The sequence below is a fragment of the Gracilinanus agilis genome, chromosome 1, assembly GCF_016433145.1.
Source record: "Gracilinanus agilis isolate LMUSP501 chromosome 1, AgileGrace, whole genome shotgun sequence".
In the NCBI taxonomy this organism is placed as follows: domain Eukaryota; kingdom Metazoa; phylum Chordata; class Mammalia; order Didelphimorphia; family Didelphidae; genus Gracilinanus; species Gracilinanus agilis.
Window position 1 is genome coordinate 385,373,501 of NC_058130.1, and position 17,694 is coordinate 385,391,194.

Sequence of the window (17,694 nt, forward strand, 5' to 3'; positions counted from 1 at the left end):
AGCCAACATGCAATTCCACTGGGCTTTACATGTGTCATTGATCAAGACCTATTTCCACATTATTGATATAAAATTTGCTCTATAAAAAATACCTTTAAAATAATATTATTGGGACTCTGAGGGATTAGAAGGAGAAGGCATTTCATAAATCAGTGTAGTATTGTAAAAAAGGCACTGACTAGACTAGGAATCTAGACATTGGGTTCTCTTTATTTCTTAGCTGTGTGACCTCGAACAAGTCACTGACTTTTCTGAGCTAAGATTTCCACATCTGTGAAAGATCTCAAAGAGCTCACTTACATTTTAATGTGAGAGACAACGTGCACACAGCTATATAGTCATGATGCATATAATAGGAATGGAAGGTAATCTCAAAGAAAATTGGTACCTTAGGGAGGTAATCTCATTGAAAGGGGCCAGGAAAAGTCTTTTGCAGAAGATAGAATTTGAGCAGAGGCTTGAAATAAGCCAGGGAAGCCAGAAGAAGGAAGTGGGAAGGGAGACATTCCAGGAATGAAGGATAGTCAGTGAAAAGGCATGGAGTCATTTGTTCTAAAACATTTATACCAACTTTCTTATTTTATTAGTAAAGAACTGAAAACTAAGGGGTACCTATCAGTTGAAGAATAACTGAACAATAGTATGGAAATATAATGGTATTATATATATACAATAGTATAAAAATATTATGCCATTAGAAATAACAAAATGGAAAGATCTGTGTAAATGGATGCAGAGCAAGGTGAGCAGAATAAGGAGAACAATTTATTGTATAACAACAACATTGTAAAAATAAGCAACTTTCAAAGACTCGGAAGCTCTGCAACACAATTGCATGATTTCTAAGGGCTGTTGAAGAATGTTACCTACTTCCTGAAAGAGAAGAAATGGGTTAAATATGCAGAATGAGACTCACATTTTTGGGCATGGCCAATACCAGAATTTGTTTTGCTTAAATTTGTAGATTTGTTAAAAAAGTCTTCCCCACTCCACCATGAGAAGAAAAGAAAATACTTACTAATTCTTTTTTAAAAAGTAGAGTTGGTAGATGGCGTGTCCTACATGAGTAGCAGCCAGAAAGTAGGTGTTGCTAGACTGTCAAGTAAAAGGAAGGCAATAGAGCATAAGGAGATTAGAAAAGTAGGAAGAGACCAGGTTATGAGAGTCTTTACATACTAAACTGAGAATTTTAGATTTAATTCTGGAGGCAACAGGGAACCACTGGAGTTTTATTAGATAGACAATATTATATGGACAGGCGATTGCTTCAGGAAGAACACTTTGGTAAGTGAGTAGAGGATGCATGGGAGTAAGGAGTGACGAGTGAGGAGGTTGAAATAGTTCAGGTAAGTTGATGAAGATCTATACCAGTTTGAGTGGAGAAAATGGGATGTATAAAAGGGATGTTGTGAAGGCAGAAATGACATGACAAATGACAATGACTTACAGATTGGCTGTTGGGAGCGAGTCAAAGTTTATTGTTGTTCCATCATATCCAACTCTTCATGACCCCATTTGGGGCTTTCTTGGCAAAGACACTATAGTGGTTTGCCATTTCCTTCTCCAACTCATTTTTAAAAAATCCATACCTTCTGCGTTAGAATCAATACTAAGTATTAATTCCAAGGCGGAAGAGCAGCCGGTAAGGGCTATGCAATTGGAGTTAAATGACTAGCCCAAGGTCACAGAGCTGGTAAAGTGCCTGAGGCAAGATTTGAGTTCAGGAAGAGTCTTCGGGACTCCTTCACTGTCCTTCTTACATTTCCCCCTTTCCAACCAAATAATAGCTTTTAAAGTTTCTAGCCTGATGATCTAACCTGAATGACACACATTTTAAAAAATGACTCACCTCTTCATTGTCACCTACTAATGTATTTTAAATATTTTTGTGACTTTAACTACATGTGAAATTAAGTAGAAGTCAACCTGAAATGTTATATACAGTCAAATTTTGTGAATTAAGACTGTATTAATTTAAACATTATATTCTTATATCCTAAGCAGAACCTTATAATTTATTAAGGACTTTCATATTTATGATACAGTTTTGTGGAATAGAAGTGTATTTTATTTATTAGCACCCACTTGTTCATTGATGATGTATGCACTACCGAAAAGTAATTAAACTATACTTATATAAATAAAAAAATCCATTGTGCTGCCTAACTGCCCTTTCCTAACTGTCCTTTCCTAACTCCATGAGAGGAATTCAGACCCTCATTTTGCAGTAGAGGAAAATGAAGATAATCAGGAAAGCTCAATGAACTACCCATATTTGAGCTGTCCACATGTTGGAGGTAGGATTTGAAGTCAGGCCCTCTCACTTCAGAGGCAGGATTGTTTTCAGTATTTGTGTTCAACAGAAAAGCCGGTCTGGATTGTGACTTCCAGTTTAAGATGGCGGCAGAGTAAAAAGCAGCTGCTTAACCTCTCCTAACCCACACATATAGGACTACTCAAGAGGACATAAAAACAAATCCACACAAATGAAGGGATCCCACAACAGGGCACAGCATTGAAGGTACATGGGATCTGGCATTTCCATGCTATACAGGAGCAAAACACCTCTCACTAAAATGCGAGCTGAACAACCCCATGCCCCCACATACCACCTGCAGGGCCAAAGCCAGTACACAAGAGTTAAAGCAAGTTTGGGGAATCCATTAAGTCCTTGGCAACTACCTGGGGTCACCAGGGCCTGCTCCTGAGAGCAGCAAGACTTAAGACCCGAAGAGGCTAAAGAACATGCAGACTTTGAACACAGACCTTGAGCTCAGGAGCAGACACAGGTACAGATGCAGATCCTGAGCCCAGGCGAGGACCTTGGGTGGGGACCCAGTACAGAGGGGTGCATGACTGTGGAAGCAGTGCCCTGAGACTGTTAAAGGAGCTTCAGGCAGAGGAACAAGAAAGGGGACCACCAAGAGGCTTGACCCTGAAAACAACTAGACCTAAGACCTCAGGAGCCTAAAGAGTGCAGACAGACCCTGAGTGTGAGGATAAAGCTGAGAGGGCTCTGGGCTAAAAATGGCAAGCCAGACACAAGAACCCCAGGATAAAAAGATCAAGAAGAAATCTTTAACACTCGACAACTTTTACACAGAAAAAATTCAGACAACAGAGCAAACAGAAGAGGAGAACAAACAAGTAACCACATCCAAAGAATACATTTTCTTTTTAGCTGCACATGGTACATTCACAAAGCTTGACCATGTAATAGGGCATAGAAACATTGCAAACAAATGCAAAAGAGCAGAAATAATAAATGTTGCCTTCTCAATTCATAATACAATAAAAATAATAATTAGTAAAGGCACCTGGACAGACAAATCAAAAACTAATTGGAAATTAAATAACACAATTCTCCAAAACCAGTCAGTTAAAGAAGAAATCATAGAAACAATCAACAATTTCATTGAAGAAAATGACAATGATGAGACATCCTACCAAACTCTGTGGGATGCAGCTAAGGCAGTACTCAGGGGGAAATTTATATCCTTGAGTGCATATATTAACAAATTAGGGAGAGCAGAGATTAATGAATTTGGCATGCAACTTAAAAAACTAGAAAGCAAGCAAATTAAAAATCCCCAGATGAAAACTAAATTAGAAATACTAAAAATCAAGGGAGAAATTAGTAAAATTAAAAGTAAAAAAACTATTGAATTATTTTGAAAAAAAAAGCAGATAAAATAGACAAAGTACTGGTAAATGTAATTAATAAGAAGGAAAGAAGAAAACCAAATTAACAGTATCAAAGATGAAAAGGGAGGCCTCACCTCTAATGAAGAGGAAATTAATGCAGTAATTAAAAACTATTTTGCCCAATTATATGACAATAAATATAGCAATCTAGGTCATATGGATGAATATTTACAAAAATATAAACTGCCTAGATTAACAGCAGAAGAAATGGAATACCTAAACAATCCCATATGAGAAAAAGAAATTGAACTGAACAAGCCATCAAAGAACTCCCTAAGAAAAAATCGCCAGGACTTGATGGATTAACAAGTGAATTCTACCAATCATTCAAAGAACAACTAATCCCAATACTATAAAAATTATTTGATATAATAAGCAAAGAAGGAGTCCTACCAAATTCCTTTTATGACACAAATATGGTACTGATTCCAAAGCCAGGGAGATCAAAAACAGAGAAAGAAAACTACAGACCAATCTCCCTAATGAACATAGATGCAAAAATATTAAATAGAAAACTAGCAAAAAGATTCCAGCAAGTAATCAAGAGAACTATCTGCCAGATGGAATTTATACCAGGAATGCAAGGTTTGTTCAACATTAGAAAAACCATCCACATAATTGACCATATCAACAATCTAACAAATAAAAATCACATGATTATCTCAATAGATGCTGAAAAAACCTTTGACAAAATACAGCACCCATTTGTATTGAAGACACTGGAAAGTATAGGAATAGAAGGACCCTTCCTAAAAATAATAAACAGTATATACCTAAAACCATCAACAAGCATCATATGCAATGGGGATAAATTAGAAGCCTTCCCAATAAGATCAGGAGTGAAACAAGGATGCCCATTATCACCTCTATTGTTTAACATTGTACTAGAAACACTAGCTGAAGCAATTAAAGAAGAAAAAGAAATTGAAGGCATTAAAATAGGCAATGAGGAGACTAAGCTATCCTTCTTTGCAGATGATATGATGGTATACTTAAAAAATCCTAGAGAATCAACTAAAAAGCTTGTAGAAATAATCAACAACTTTAGCAAAATTGCAGGATACAAAATAGATGCAAACAAATCTTCAGCATTTCTATATATTTCCAACACATCACAGCAGCAAGAGGTAGAAAGAGAAACACCATTTAAAATCACCCTAGACAATATAAAATACTTAGGAATCTATCTACCAAAACAAATACAGGAATTATACAAACACAACTACAAAACACTTTCCAAACAATTAAAACTATATCTAAACAATTGGAAAACATTGAGTTATCACGGGTAGGATGAGCTAACATAATAAAAATGACCATTCTACCCAAATTAATTTATTTATTTAGTGCCATGCCTACCAAACTACCAAAAAACTTTTTTACTGAGTTAGAAAAAACTATAACAAAGTTCATTTGGAAGAACAAAAGATCAAGAATATCAAGGGAAATAATTTTAAAAAAATGTGAAGGAAGGTCGCCTAGCAGTACCAGATATTAAACTATACTATAAAGCAGCAGTCATCAAAATAATATGGCTAAGAGACAGAAGGGAGGATCAGTGGAATAAACTTGGGGTAAGTGACATCAGCAAGACTGTATGATAAACACAAAGAGCCCAACTTCTGGGACAAAAATTCACTATTTGACAAAAACTGCTGGGAAATTTGGGAAAAAATATGGGAGAGATTAGGTTTAGACCAACATCTCACAACCTACACCAAGATAAATTCAGAATGGGTGAATGACCTGAATATAAAGAGGGAAACTATAAATAAGTTAAGTGAACACAGAATAGTATACTTGTCAGATCTCTGGGAAAGAAAAGATTTTAAAACCAAGCAAGAGTTAAAGAAAATTACAAAATGTAAAATAAATGATTTTGATTATATCAAACTAAAAACTTTTGTACAAACTAAAACAATGCAACCAAAATCAGAAGGGAAACAACAAATTGGGAAAAAAAACTTTATAACAAAAAACTCTGACAGGGGTCTAATTACCCAAATATACAATGAGTTGAATCAATTGTATAAAAAATAAAGCCATTCCCCAATTGATAAATAGGCAAGGGACATGAATAGGCAATTTTCAGATAAAGAAATCAAAACTATTAATAAGTACATGAGAAAGTGTTCTAAATCTCTAATAATTAGATAAATGCAAATCAAAACAACATTAAGGTATCATCTAACACCTAGCAGATTGGCTAAAATGAAAGAAGGGGAGAGTAATGAATGTTGGAGGGGATGTGGCCAGATTGGGACATTAATGCATTGCTGGTGGAGTTGTGAACTGATCCAACCATTCTGGATGGCATTTTGGAATTATGCTCAAAGGGCTATAAAAGAATGCCTGCACTTTGATCCGGCCATACCATTGTTGGGGTTGTACCTGAAGGAGACCATAGATAAACAGACTTGTACAAAAATATTTATAGCTGCACTCTTTTTGTTGGTAAAAAACTGGAAAGCCAGAGTATGCCCTTAGTTTGGGGAATGGCTGAACAAATTGTGGTATATGCTGGTGATGGAATACTATTGTGCTCAAAGGGATAATAAGCTGGAGGAATTCCATGTGAACTGGAAAGACCTCCAGGAATTGATGCAGAGTGAAAGGAGCAGAACCAGGAGAACATTGTACACAGAGGCTGATACACTGTGGTAAAATAGAAGGTAATGGGCTACTGTACCAGCAGCAATACAATGACCCAGGACAATTCTGAGGGATTTATGGAAAAGAACGCTACCCATAATCAGAGGAAGAACTACAGGAGAGGAAACACAGAAGAAAACAACTGTTTGAACACATGGGTTGAGGTGGACATGATTGGGGATGTAGACTCGAAACTACACCAATGCAACTATCAACAATTTGGAAATAAGTCTTGATCAATGACATATATTAAAACCAGTGGAAATGCGCATTGGCTATGGGGGGGGGAGTAGGTGAGGGGTGAAGGGGAAAGTAAAAGCATAAATCATGTAACCATGATAACTTTTGTAAAAAAGAAAAATTATTTAAAAAAAAAAAAGAAAAGCCAGTCTGATTCCTTGCTTTAAGACAGATAAGGCATTGTTTATGTTGCTCCCCCAATAATAACAACAAGAAGCTACAAAGAAGTAAAAGCAATTGTGTGTTCCCAAGCCATAGTTTAGTCACCCTTTTTTAAAAAATTATTTTAAACCCTTGCCTCCCTCTTAGAGTCAATACCATGGTGGTTCAGTGACTTGCCCAGGGTCACACAGCTAGGAAATGTTCGAGGTCACTTTTGAATTTAGGACCTCAGGTGTCTAGACCTAGTACTCTCCACTGAGCCACCTAGATGCTCCCAAGCTATGTAATCTTGATTAGATCAACAACAGACTCATTACTCAGGATGATGCAACAACTTTAGAACTCTAGTTCTACCAGTCCTGGAATCTGGAGGTCCTGAGTTCAAATTTGACCTCAAATACTTCCTAGCTGTGTGATTCTGGGCAAGTCACTTAACCCCAATTTCCTAGCCCTTGTCTTTCTGTTTTAGAATTGTTACTAAGACCTAAAGTACCAGTTTAAAATAAACAAACAAACCTCTAGCTCCAACATAGAGCCCCAAGGCTCATCTGTCTTTGTCTCTTAATCCACCAGTGCAGAAATACAGCTGTTCATTGGAGATAATAATCTCAGCCTGCATTTTGGAAAAGTGTTTATTCTATATGTCCTTTGATTCTACACAACAAGTAACTGTGAAAGGAACAATTATTCACCCCCTTTTTATAGATGGGAAGATGAGCTTAAGTGACTTATCCAGGGGACCCCCGCTAGAGCTAGTAAAATGTCTGAGGAAATATGGAACTCAATTCTTCTTCACTCAAATGCCTGCTCTCTTTCTCTGCTGCAGTGCTGGAGGCTAAACTTGCTTCTTGATCCCGGGGGGAGCAATTCTTCAGGAAAACTTGGGGAGTGCTCCCCTCTTCTGTTTAAGAACTGCTGCCCAGTTCTGTTATCTGACTGACTTCCTGGGGTTAATCTCAAAGCATTCGGACCATCCCCCATAGATCCTGTTCATTGTGAACACAAAGGGGTCTGGTAGGGTGAATGACAAACTGCAGGGAGAACCATGTGTTTTCTGTTTCTTTCCTCTTGCAGAGAAATGTTCTTTTGTATTTCCCTATGGGAAGGCAGTCTGTGATAGGCAGCTGGGAATGAAGTAGGGGTTAGGGGTTCGAGTGGGACGCAGGCTGGAGAGATATATTTTAAAAATAATTCCAGGGAACCAGGAACCCTTCTGAGTTTGATGCTCAGGAGCATTGGCTGGGGTGCACCATATGTAGGAAGGCATAGAGTGGGGAGGCTGGCAGATCTCACTCCTTGGTACAAAGCCCCACTGGGCTTTGCAGGAAGCCAACTACTTCATAGATTTTTTTAAAAAGAAAAGAAAGAATCAGAATTTAAAAAAAAAAGGAAGAATGGGACATATGAGATCTCAGCAAGAATGTTCCTACCCACATCATCCCTGAAGTCTCCCTCCTTCCCCTCAGACCCCCCCCCCCTTACAATTCACAACCCTCTCCCACCCAGTGCCCACCTGCTTTGCATAATCTAAGTACTGCTTTAGCTCACTCCACACATAATTAGCCAATTCTGGTTTCTGTGGTAAAATCTTGTCCAGGTTGGTCCTGGCTGACAGGGACACCTGCACCTCAAACCCAACTTGCATGCTCAGTTCATTTAGTTCCCAAAATGGAAGAGAGGAAGGAGACAAAGATTTATCAAGTATGTACCCTGTGAGGAAGCTAGGTGGCTTAGTGGATAGAAAGTCAGGCTGGGAAAAGGGAGGTCCTGGTTCAAATGGACTCAGACATTGCCTAGCTATATGACCCTGGGTAAGTCACTTAATCTAAATTGTCTAGATTAGCCCTTACCTTACTCTTCTTTCTGCCTTGGAACAGATAGTTAGTATTGATTCTGAGAGAGATAATAGGGTTCCCCCCCTCCAAAAACTGTGTATACTGTGTGCCAGTGCTAAGTGCTTTAAAATATTATTTCAACCCTTTAAGTAGGTGCCATCTATTATTATCCCTATTAGATAGCTGAGGAAACTGAGGTAGAAAGAGATTAAATGATTTGCCCAGAGACCCATAACTACTCAGTGTCTGAGATCAAATTTGAACTCAGGTCTTCCTGACTCTTCTATTCAGGGTAACATCTCATTTCCTTTGGGGCCTGAGGGTTAGGATGAAAGGCTCCAGGGAGTTTTCAGCCTCCCTTGGCTAAGATCCATTCTGCACTTAAAATAGCTCTGTCCAAACCCTCCTGGAGTTTATCATGATCCAAAAAAGTGTAGGCTTTACGAAAGTAGAGGTTGACTTGTTTTTGTATCCTCAGGCCATATTAGCCAAAGGAGTCAGTGAACCCGTACTGAAATTATGCTTACTCCCTCTTTTACTTTAGAATTCATTTAACCCTTTGGACCTCAGTTTCCTCATCCACAAAATGAAAGGTTTAGATTTTGTGGTCTTTGGTGCTCTTTCCATTTCTAAGTCCATGAAAATGCTTGACAAATGAACAAAAGGGTCCAGAAATTGTCTTTCTTCCTCACTCTACCCATCCCCGTTGATAATTGTTACCTTCTAGTTCAGTAATCCTCAGATTTCCTGGAACACTAAAACTTGGAATTAACTCAATGGTGGCCATGGACTTGAGAGGGATTTCTGGGAACACTCCAGTCTTGGCATTTGTGTATGGGATGCTCCCATGGAACCCCTCAAACTGAACTCAAGTCCTGCTGTAAAGGTTGTGGAATGTCATATAGTCACTAACCTAGCATTTAGGCAATCCGAATCAGATATTCTGCTTTTAGACACCTTTGGAAGGTGACAAATGCATATAAAATCATTCAACTCAGGAGATGAATATGAAGCACCCGTTGTATGCTAGGCATTAGGAATATGAAAATAAGGGAGAGATTATAAACAAAAGTACAATCTGGGCAGCCCTGGGATTGAAGGAGGCACTATTGAGTCAACTTCTACCCTAGTATATTTACCTGCACACAACATATAATAAAGATCAAAGCAAAGAGACACTTTTTGAAGTATTTGCTTGGTGGGGTGACTTGGGATGTGGAAGAAGAAGAAGAAGCACAGAATCAGTGTAAATAGACAAAGATTTCTAAGTCTTGAGTGATCTTTCATTTCTCTCTTTTTTTCTTCCAAAGCTACTTTGACCTAATGGTAATTTTTCCCTTTTTGTGATATAGTAAAAAGAGTACTGGCTAGGGGATCAGAGACCCCAGTTCCAAGCTTAGGCTCCCTGGGTTTCTTCACCTGTTCAGTGAGGGGGCTGAACTAGATGAATTTTTTTTAAACCCTTACCTTCCATCTTGGAATCAATCCTGTGTGTTAGTTCCAGGAGAGAACAGTAAGGGCTAGCCAATGGGGGTTAAGTGACTTGCCCAGGGTTACACAGCTAGAAAGTGTCTGAGGCTAGATTTGAAGCCAAGGACCTCCTGTCTCTAGCTTTCTATCCAATGAGTTATCTAGCTGCCCCTTGAACTAGTTGAATTGTAAGGCCCTTCCTGGCCTCAAATTATATGAGCTTTTGTTCCTCAGCTCTATCAGCAGAATTACAGAGGAGAATAGCAAAGAGGTAAACACCCATGTTGTTTTCCTTGATTGATAAGCTACAGCTCATGTTTTGGAAGGGTCCCTATCCTCAAACCAAAGTCTAGCCTATAGTACTCGGAGTTTCTGGAAGCTCCATTGCAGAGCTGCTGGTCCCCTGGCCATCTCAGGCTGATCCTTATTTTTTCTTTCTCCAGCAAGGATTGAAAATAGTTCACCATGCAGACAAGACGCTGGCCAGCTTCTGCAAGTGGCAGAAAAGCATCAACCCCAAGAGTGACCTCAACCCAGCCCATCATGATGTGGCTGTACTCCTGACCAGGTATTACCATAAATGAAGCCCAGTCTGGAGGGAAAAGTGGGGGATGTCTGGAGGAGGGAAGGACATTGGATAGGGACAAGAAATGGACATGACATTCTAACCAAAACTTTGTCTTCCCTGCCTCTTTTTTGGAGACTGCTTTTCTAATATTTCCAAAAATTGATTGTACCAAAGGAGGGAGCAAAATCATGAGGGTGATCTGGAATCTTGGATAATGCAGTAGGTCTACTTGAAATGCCCAAATTGATATTTGGGATAGCATTTTAAAGCAGCTTAGTACAGTAAAAATCTCTCTGGAATTGGAATAAAGGATTTGGTTTTGAATCCCAAATCTGCCAATTACTGTCTATATGACACTAGGTGAATCACTACCCTGCTTGGGGCCTCAGTTTCCTCATTGATAAAATGAGAGTATTGGATTTGTTGACCTCTAAGGTCTCTAACAGAATCAGTCTATGATGCTATGATTTTCCCTTCTAACTATGTTTTCCTTACATCATCATCAAATAAGTGCCACTTGGCTGATGGAGGGAAGAAAGTACTGAATAGCTAAAGAAAACAGGCTCTTCTAAAATGTCAATAATAGAACATACATTGTGGAAGTGAATGTTTCCTGCCATAGTGAATGCACATAGGGATACATGTTGATCAGTGCTGCCTATAAATTTCCTCTCCTAATGTACCAAGGTTGGCTTCTCGGGAGCACTGTAGAGTGGGAGGGGACAGATTACCAGAGCCAGAAGGAGCCAGAACAGAGTGAAGCTCTTGGAATGAAGAGTCATCTTTTTAATAACTCAATTCTGAATGCACAGAGGGAATGTGGAGGGCTTGGACATAGAAGTATGTGTAGTCAGAAACATTTCATTATGGACATTCTTCTATGACTTTTGTTATAATCCAGATACATAGATTTTATTTATTTTTTCTTTTTGTTAAACAAATTTTATTGATATCTTTTTTTCAAATTGTGAAAGGTTTTTATTTTTCTTTCCTTTTTGACATTTAACTTATTAACATTTTATTTTCAACTCAATTACATGAAAAAATAATTTTAACCTTCATTTTTTTAAAGTTTGAGCCAAATTCTCACCCTTCCTCCCTCTCATCACTCTTCCCTGAGTAGGCAAGCAGTCTGATTTTACATGTGTAATAGTATAAAACATTTCTCCATATTAATCCTTTCATGAAAGAGAATTCAAAAAAATGAAAGAAAAGTGAAATTAAGTATAACATGGTCTGTTTTGAGACTCCATTGGTTCTTTCTCTTGAGGTAGATGGTGTTTTTCATCATGAGCCTTTGCAGATTTTCTCATATCACTATATTGCTAAGAATAGCGAAGTCATTCGTAAATGTTCATGACAAAATATTGCTGTTACTGTGAATGATGTCCTCCTGGGTCTGATCACTTCACTTTGCATCAATTCTTGTAGATCTTTCCAGGTCTCAAATCATCCTTCATATCATTTCTTATAACACAGCAGTAGTATTCCATTACAATCATATACCACCACTTGTTCAGCCATTCTCCAATTGACGGACATCCCCTCAGCTTCCAATTTTTTGCCACCACAAAAAGGGCTACTATAAATATTTTTGTACAAGCAGGTCTTTCCCCTTTTATATATCTCTCTAGGGATACAGGCCTAGTAGTAGTATTGCTGAGTAAAAGGATATGCAGTTTTAAAGCTCTTTAGGTATAGCTCCAAATCACTCTCTAGAATAACTAGATCAGTTCACAATTCCACCAGCAATGTATTGATGCTCTAATTCTGTCACATCCCTTCCAGCATTTATCATTTTCCTTTTCTTTCATATACTAGTTTGATAGGTTTGAGGTGATACCTGGGAGTTGTTATGATTTACATTTCTCTAATCAAAAGCAATTTAGAGCATTTTTATGTGATTATATATAGCCTTTATTTATTCACCTGAAAACTGCCTATTCCTACCCTTTAGCCATTCATCAACTTGGAAATGATTTATATCTTAAAAATTCTACTCCATCCTCTATGCTTTCAAGAATTAAGTTCTCTATGTATTCATGAATTAAGAATTTATCAGAGATACTTGCCATAAATTTTTTCTCAGCTTTCTCATTTTCTTCTCATCTTGGTTGCATTGGTTTTGTTTATGCAAAATCTTTTTAGTTTAATATAACCAAAGTTCATATACACAGATTTTTAAAGACATATTTGAGTATTTATTTTGATCATTTGTTTTAACCACATTATTATGAGTTCAAATAAGCTCCCTACTTCACTATTCATTCCCATAAAACTCCATAGAGAGGGAGGTAAAAAGGGAAGGATATAAGAAGCTGTTCTAATAACTTGATTTAGAGCTACGTAATCCAGATAAGAAAACTGTGGTTTAAAGATGTTAATTGATTTGTTCATGGTCACACAGCAATTAAGTGTTCTAGTTGGAGCTCCTAACTCTATCTATAGCATGTCTTCTGTTGTGAAGGTTATTTAGCAATTAATTTAGAAATAGTGTTGGACCTAGCAGGAAAGGCTGGAGAATTCCAAGATGGAATGAAGGAGCAGGAAGTGGGGCTTGTGCTCTGAGAAAGACTCCATTAGTGGTTGGACATAACTGTTGCTAACCCTGGGAGATCTCAGAGTTAGGAAAAAACTGCACCCAGATTCCCTGGGATCCTGAGAGGTGGAGGCTTTCAGCAGTGGACAACAGACCTGCAGAGCTGCACCAAGTGGGGAAGTGGTTTGTGATCTGGTGGACAGAATTACAAACTCACTCTCCCTACCTGGGTATCTTGGATCACCTGGTGGAGTTGGCTCTTGGCATCCTGTGACCATCCTTGGATTACCGTGAGACCTGAATTGGCCTTTTAGCTGAGCTGACCAAACCTGGCTGGAACCAGGTTTGAAGGAGTTTTCCCTGTGATTTCAGTACTGTTTCCTTTGGGCCCTGCCTGGCTTAGGTCAATAGGATAGTGTAGTTAAGTCCTTCCCTGGCCCTGTGGTTTGCCCTTAGCTTGTAAGTGTAGAATCCCTTATTCCCATCCTTTATTTAGTTACCCTCAATTAAACTGTTATATACTTTACCTTTTGTCTGCTGGTGACTGTTGGGCCAACTGCCATTCCTGTGTCAGTTAACAGCTTGGCAGTAAACCCTGGTCTCCTTATCCTGGTTGTTCCTGTCTCTCCTTCAACCCAGTGTGAACCCACAAACCATTTAGGTTACATTTTAATAATAATTAACATCCCTGATGCCTCACCATTACACTTCCCTTTTCCCTTATTTACCAAGTATAACCCCTATACTTTATTTGCTAAATTTTTTTTCTTATCCCTATGCTTTAAGATAAGGGAATCTGGCCAAAGGAATATTAGTTGGAATGTAAGTTCCTTGAAAGCAGGAATTATTTTAGTTTTGTCTTTTTATGCCCAACAACTAGCACATAATAGCTACCTAATAAATGCTTATTGACAGATTGATTGATTGATGTTGAGTCAGAAAACCTGGATTTAAGTCCCTGCTCCTTCACTTACTGCAGGACAGTTACTGTGGGTGACTGAATTTAGCTATGGTTCCATGTTTTCATTGGTAGATGTGGATTCTGGTGCTGTTTAATTTTGAGCCTTTCATGAAATTTGTTGAGGAAAGTATTTTATAGGCAGGTTGGTGACACAACAGATGAATTACCTTGAATTTAAATATGGATGGCTTCAGACATTTATTAGATTGAATGACCCTGCAGAAGTTACTTGGTTTGTTCATCTATAAAATGGGGACAAAAATAGCACCTTCCTCCCAGGGCTTTTGAGTGAATCAAATGAGGAGAGACAATTCATCCTTCAGGGAATTATTTCCCACAGTTTTCCTACCACTATTCAACTTTATCCAAAAGTTTACCTGGCAAGATGAACACTAAAACTCTACTGTAGAGAGTGCAACTCCAATGGGCTAGCCATGAAGCTCAAATGTGAAATGTATGTTTACCTAAAAGACTATTTTGCAGAGAATTGGAACAAGGCAAGTGCTCACACAGAGGTCAGAAGAAGCAGTACAAGGACAATCTCAAAGTCTCTCTGAAGAACTTTATATTGATTGCGAGACACGGAAGACATTAGCACAGGACCGCCCAGCATCTTGTACCTACATCAAAGAGCACTATACTTCACGAACAAGAAGAATCTCAGTAACACAAAGGAAACATGAGCTATACAAATCCAGAGTTATCTCTTCCCCAAATGTTCTGATGGACTACTTATGCCCAATCTGTGGTAAAGCCTTCTGAACTTGTATTGGACAACCAAATACACTGTACTTGACCCCAACACTGTGATGTCATCGATCCTCTTCAAAAAGCAAAGGAGGAACAGTAGCAAGATATTTTCTTGCACACTGAGATTCTTTGACTGAACTAAAGTCGTGTAAGGTCTTTTTCATAATCTTCATTTTTTTTACTTTTCAAAGAAATGTTCTAAGACCTATCTGGTTTATGAGGGAAGGACCGAGTGCCTGGTCTTTGTTGTCAGAGTTGAAAGACAGGGGAAAGAATAACAACAGCAGAAGACTGACAGGAAGTATGAGACCAGGGAGGTTATTGTCCAGACCCACAGAGAAATTGGCAAGGACTGCTGGTAAAAAAGACCATAGTTTGTTCAAAGAAATACTGGCATTTGAAATTTTATTTGGTAATTTCTCTTTAATGCATCAGATATGGTAGAGATGTCAGTAGGATTTGTAAAGGCTAATCAACAATTGAAAAGCTATCCCCATTGGTCTGTTTTCGCTGCTATCATAAAATCAAAGTTCCTAAATGGGAAACTTAACTGTGACCTAACTAGGTTTGGGTTTTATTTGTTTGTTTGTTTTAATGTATTTAACCCTATAATCATGGCTTCAGCCAAAGATTTATGGACCTCTTATGCAGTCAAATATTTCTTATGTGCATGTTAAAATAATACAATTAATAATTTTCTTTCCTAAGTTCTAATAAGTTCTAATACTAATTTGGAGAGGCATCCCGAGAGTTCAGTGAATAAAGTGCCTAGTCAGGAAGATCCATTTTCATGAATTCAAATTCAGTCTCAGACACTTACTTGCCATATAACCCTAGGCAAATTATTTAACTCTATTTGCCTCAATTTTCCCAATTGTAAAATGAGCTGCAGAAGGAAATGGCAAACTACTCTAGTATCTTTGCCTGGAAAACTCTAAACGGGGTCACAAAGAGTCAGATACTATTGAAAGGCTTGCATAGCATGATTTCAATCAATTGTTTTCTTTGCTACTTCAAAGGCAGCATTGAGTAGTAGATAGAACTCTGGACTTAAACTCAGAATAGACCTTTAGAATTCCATTTTCCCCATTTACTAGCTGTGTGACCACAGGCAAGTCAGTTTTTCTCTCTATGTCTGTTTTCTCCTTTAGAAAATGAGCATCATGAGAGCCTTTGTACATTATAGGGTGGCTGTGAGGAACAAATGAGATGATGACAGCAAATGTGCTTTGTAAGCATATTATATTAATATCAATTACTACTATTAATTAATTTATTTATCCTATTCTACTACTACTGTACAATAGCATTGCTACTTTTAATAGATCTGTGACCTCAGGAATGTAGGCATAATATGCCTTTTGTCAGTGTGAATAAAAAGTTAGCCTTGCCTTCTCATCCTATTCATATTTTATCCATGTCCTATTAAAAAGACTCCAAAGGGTGTCTACTGGACACTGTGGGCCCTTCCTCTAGATTTCTCCACATTCTATGGATGCCAATATGCATGGTTTTGTATTCAGAGAATCTTCTATCCTTCAGTCTCCCTACATGGGCAGCACTCAGCTATATAGAAACTGCTTCCCTTTCTTTTCTTATTTTTCTGTTAAAACCCTTCTCTTTCATCTTAGAATATGTATTGATTCCCAGGCAGAAGAGTAGTAAGGGCTAGGCAATGAGGATCAAGTGACTTGCCCTGGGTTACACAACTAGGATGTATCTGAGGTCTAGGACCTCCCATCTCTAGGCCTGGAACTCTACCCATTGAGCCACCTCACCTGCCCCTGCCCCTTTCTTAATTCATCTGGAAAGTTATGTAATTTGTTGTCAAGGAATCTCAGTTTCTGACTTATTTGCTGTTTTGGGGGCAGGCATATGAGTATTTTATTTTTTTAAGGAAAGGAAGAGATGTGGAGAATAACACTGGTTGACTTTACCTAGGCATTGAACAGGTTCTCTAAGGTCCAAAAAAGAGATCAGCTCAATTCTTGGATGGAGGGAAAGGGGTGGAATGGGAGAGAGAAAAGATAAGAAGATGAAAGAGAAGAAAGGAGTATTTTCTAGAAGAGCAATATTGTCTCATGACTTTTAACAAAACTCTCTTACCATCTGTTCAGCCCAATTCAAAGATCATAAGAACTGTTTTGGGTTTTTGGGGTAACTCTTGACAGTGTTTAGGAGTTTTAGGGCCTGTGACATAGAGGAGACCTATGGAAATCACACCACCTCTAAGATGCTATCTTTTGTTGTATAAAGGGGTGCAGTAATGCTTCCTGTTTCTTCCCCTAAAGATGTAATGCAGTCAGGACCATGGAGAGTCACTAAAGAGGAAAATGAAGGAGATATGGGAATCTAGAATCTCTGGAGTGAAGAGGTTTCTTGGAACTTTTCAGATTTGAAAAGACCACATATGGTTAGCTGTGGGATGCAGTAGTTTCTTCTTTAGCTTGCTGAAGTTCCAGTTTGAATCTCCATAATGTCAGTGACTCGTAAACTCCTGAAGATCCTACCTAAATGAAAATAGCTTTGACCCTGGACTTAACAATGAATTTTATGTCTTTTGTCAAGAAACAGCTTTACTAAGCAAAGAGGGTTCCATCACCATATTGGATAAAAGTCAATATGTCTCCTGACCTTGATAGTTCTTGAAGTCTGGCTGCTAAGTTATGGAAAAAATGAGTTCTCTTTTTTGGGAAAAGTGGCCATTTGAAGGGGAAAAAATTCAAAGAGCTTTGAAGTATTGAAAATTAGTTGATCTCTAAGGTCTCATGCAGGTCCAGCACACCATTATTCTATGACTTGATATGATCAG

General features: G+C 38.2%; 1 protein-coding gene across 1 annotated transcript in view; it reads left to right on the forward strand.

Annotated features, from left to right (window-relative positions):
- The window catches only part of ADAMTS12 (ADAM metallopeptidase with thrombospondin type 1 motif 12), a 561,778-nt gene that overhangs the window by 328,822 nt on the left and 215,262 nt on the right, over positions 1-17,694 (forward strand). Inside the window, exon 6 of the mRNA XM_044681474.1 lies at positions 10,508-10,632. Within this exon, the coding sequence (XP_044537409.1) occupies positions 10,508-10,632 (125 nt within the window). The remainder of the gene's footprint in view (positions 1-10,507; positions 10,633-17,694) is intronic.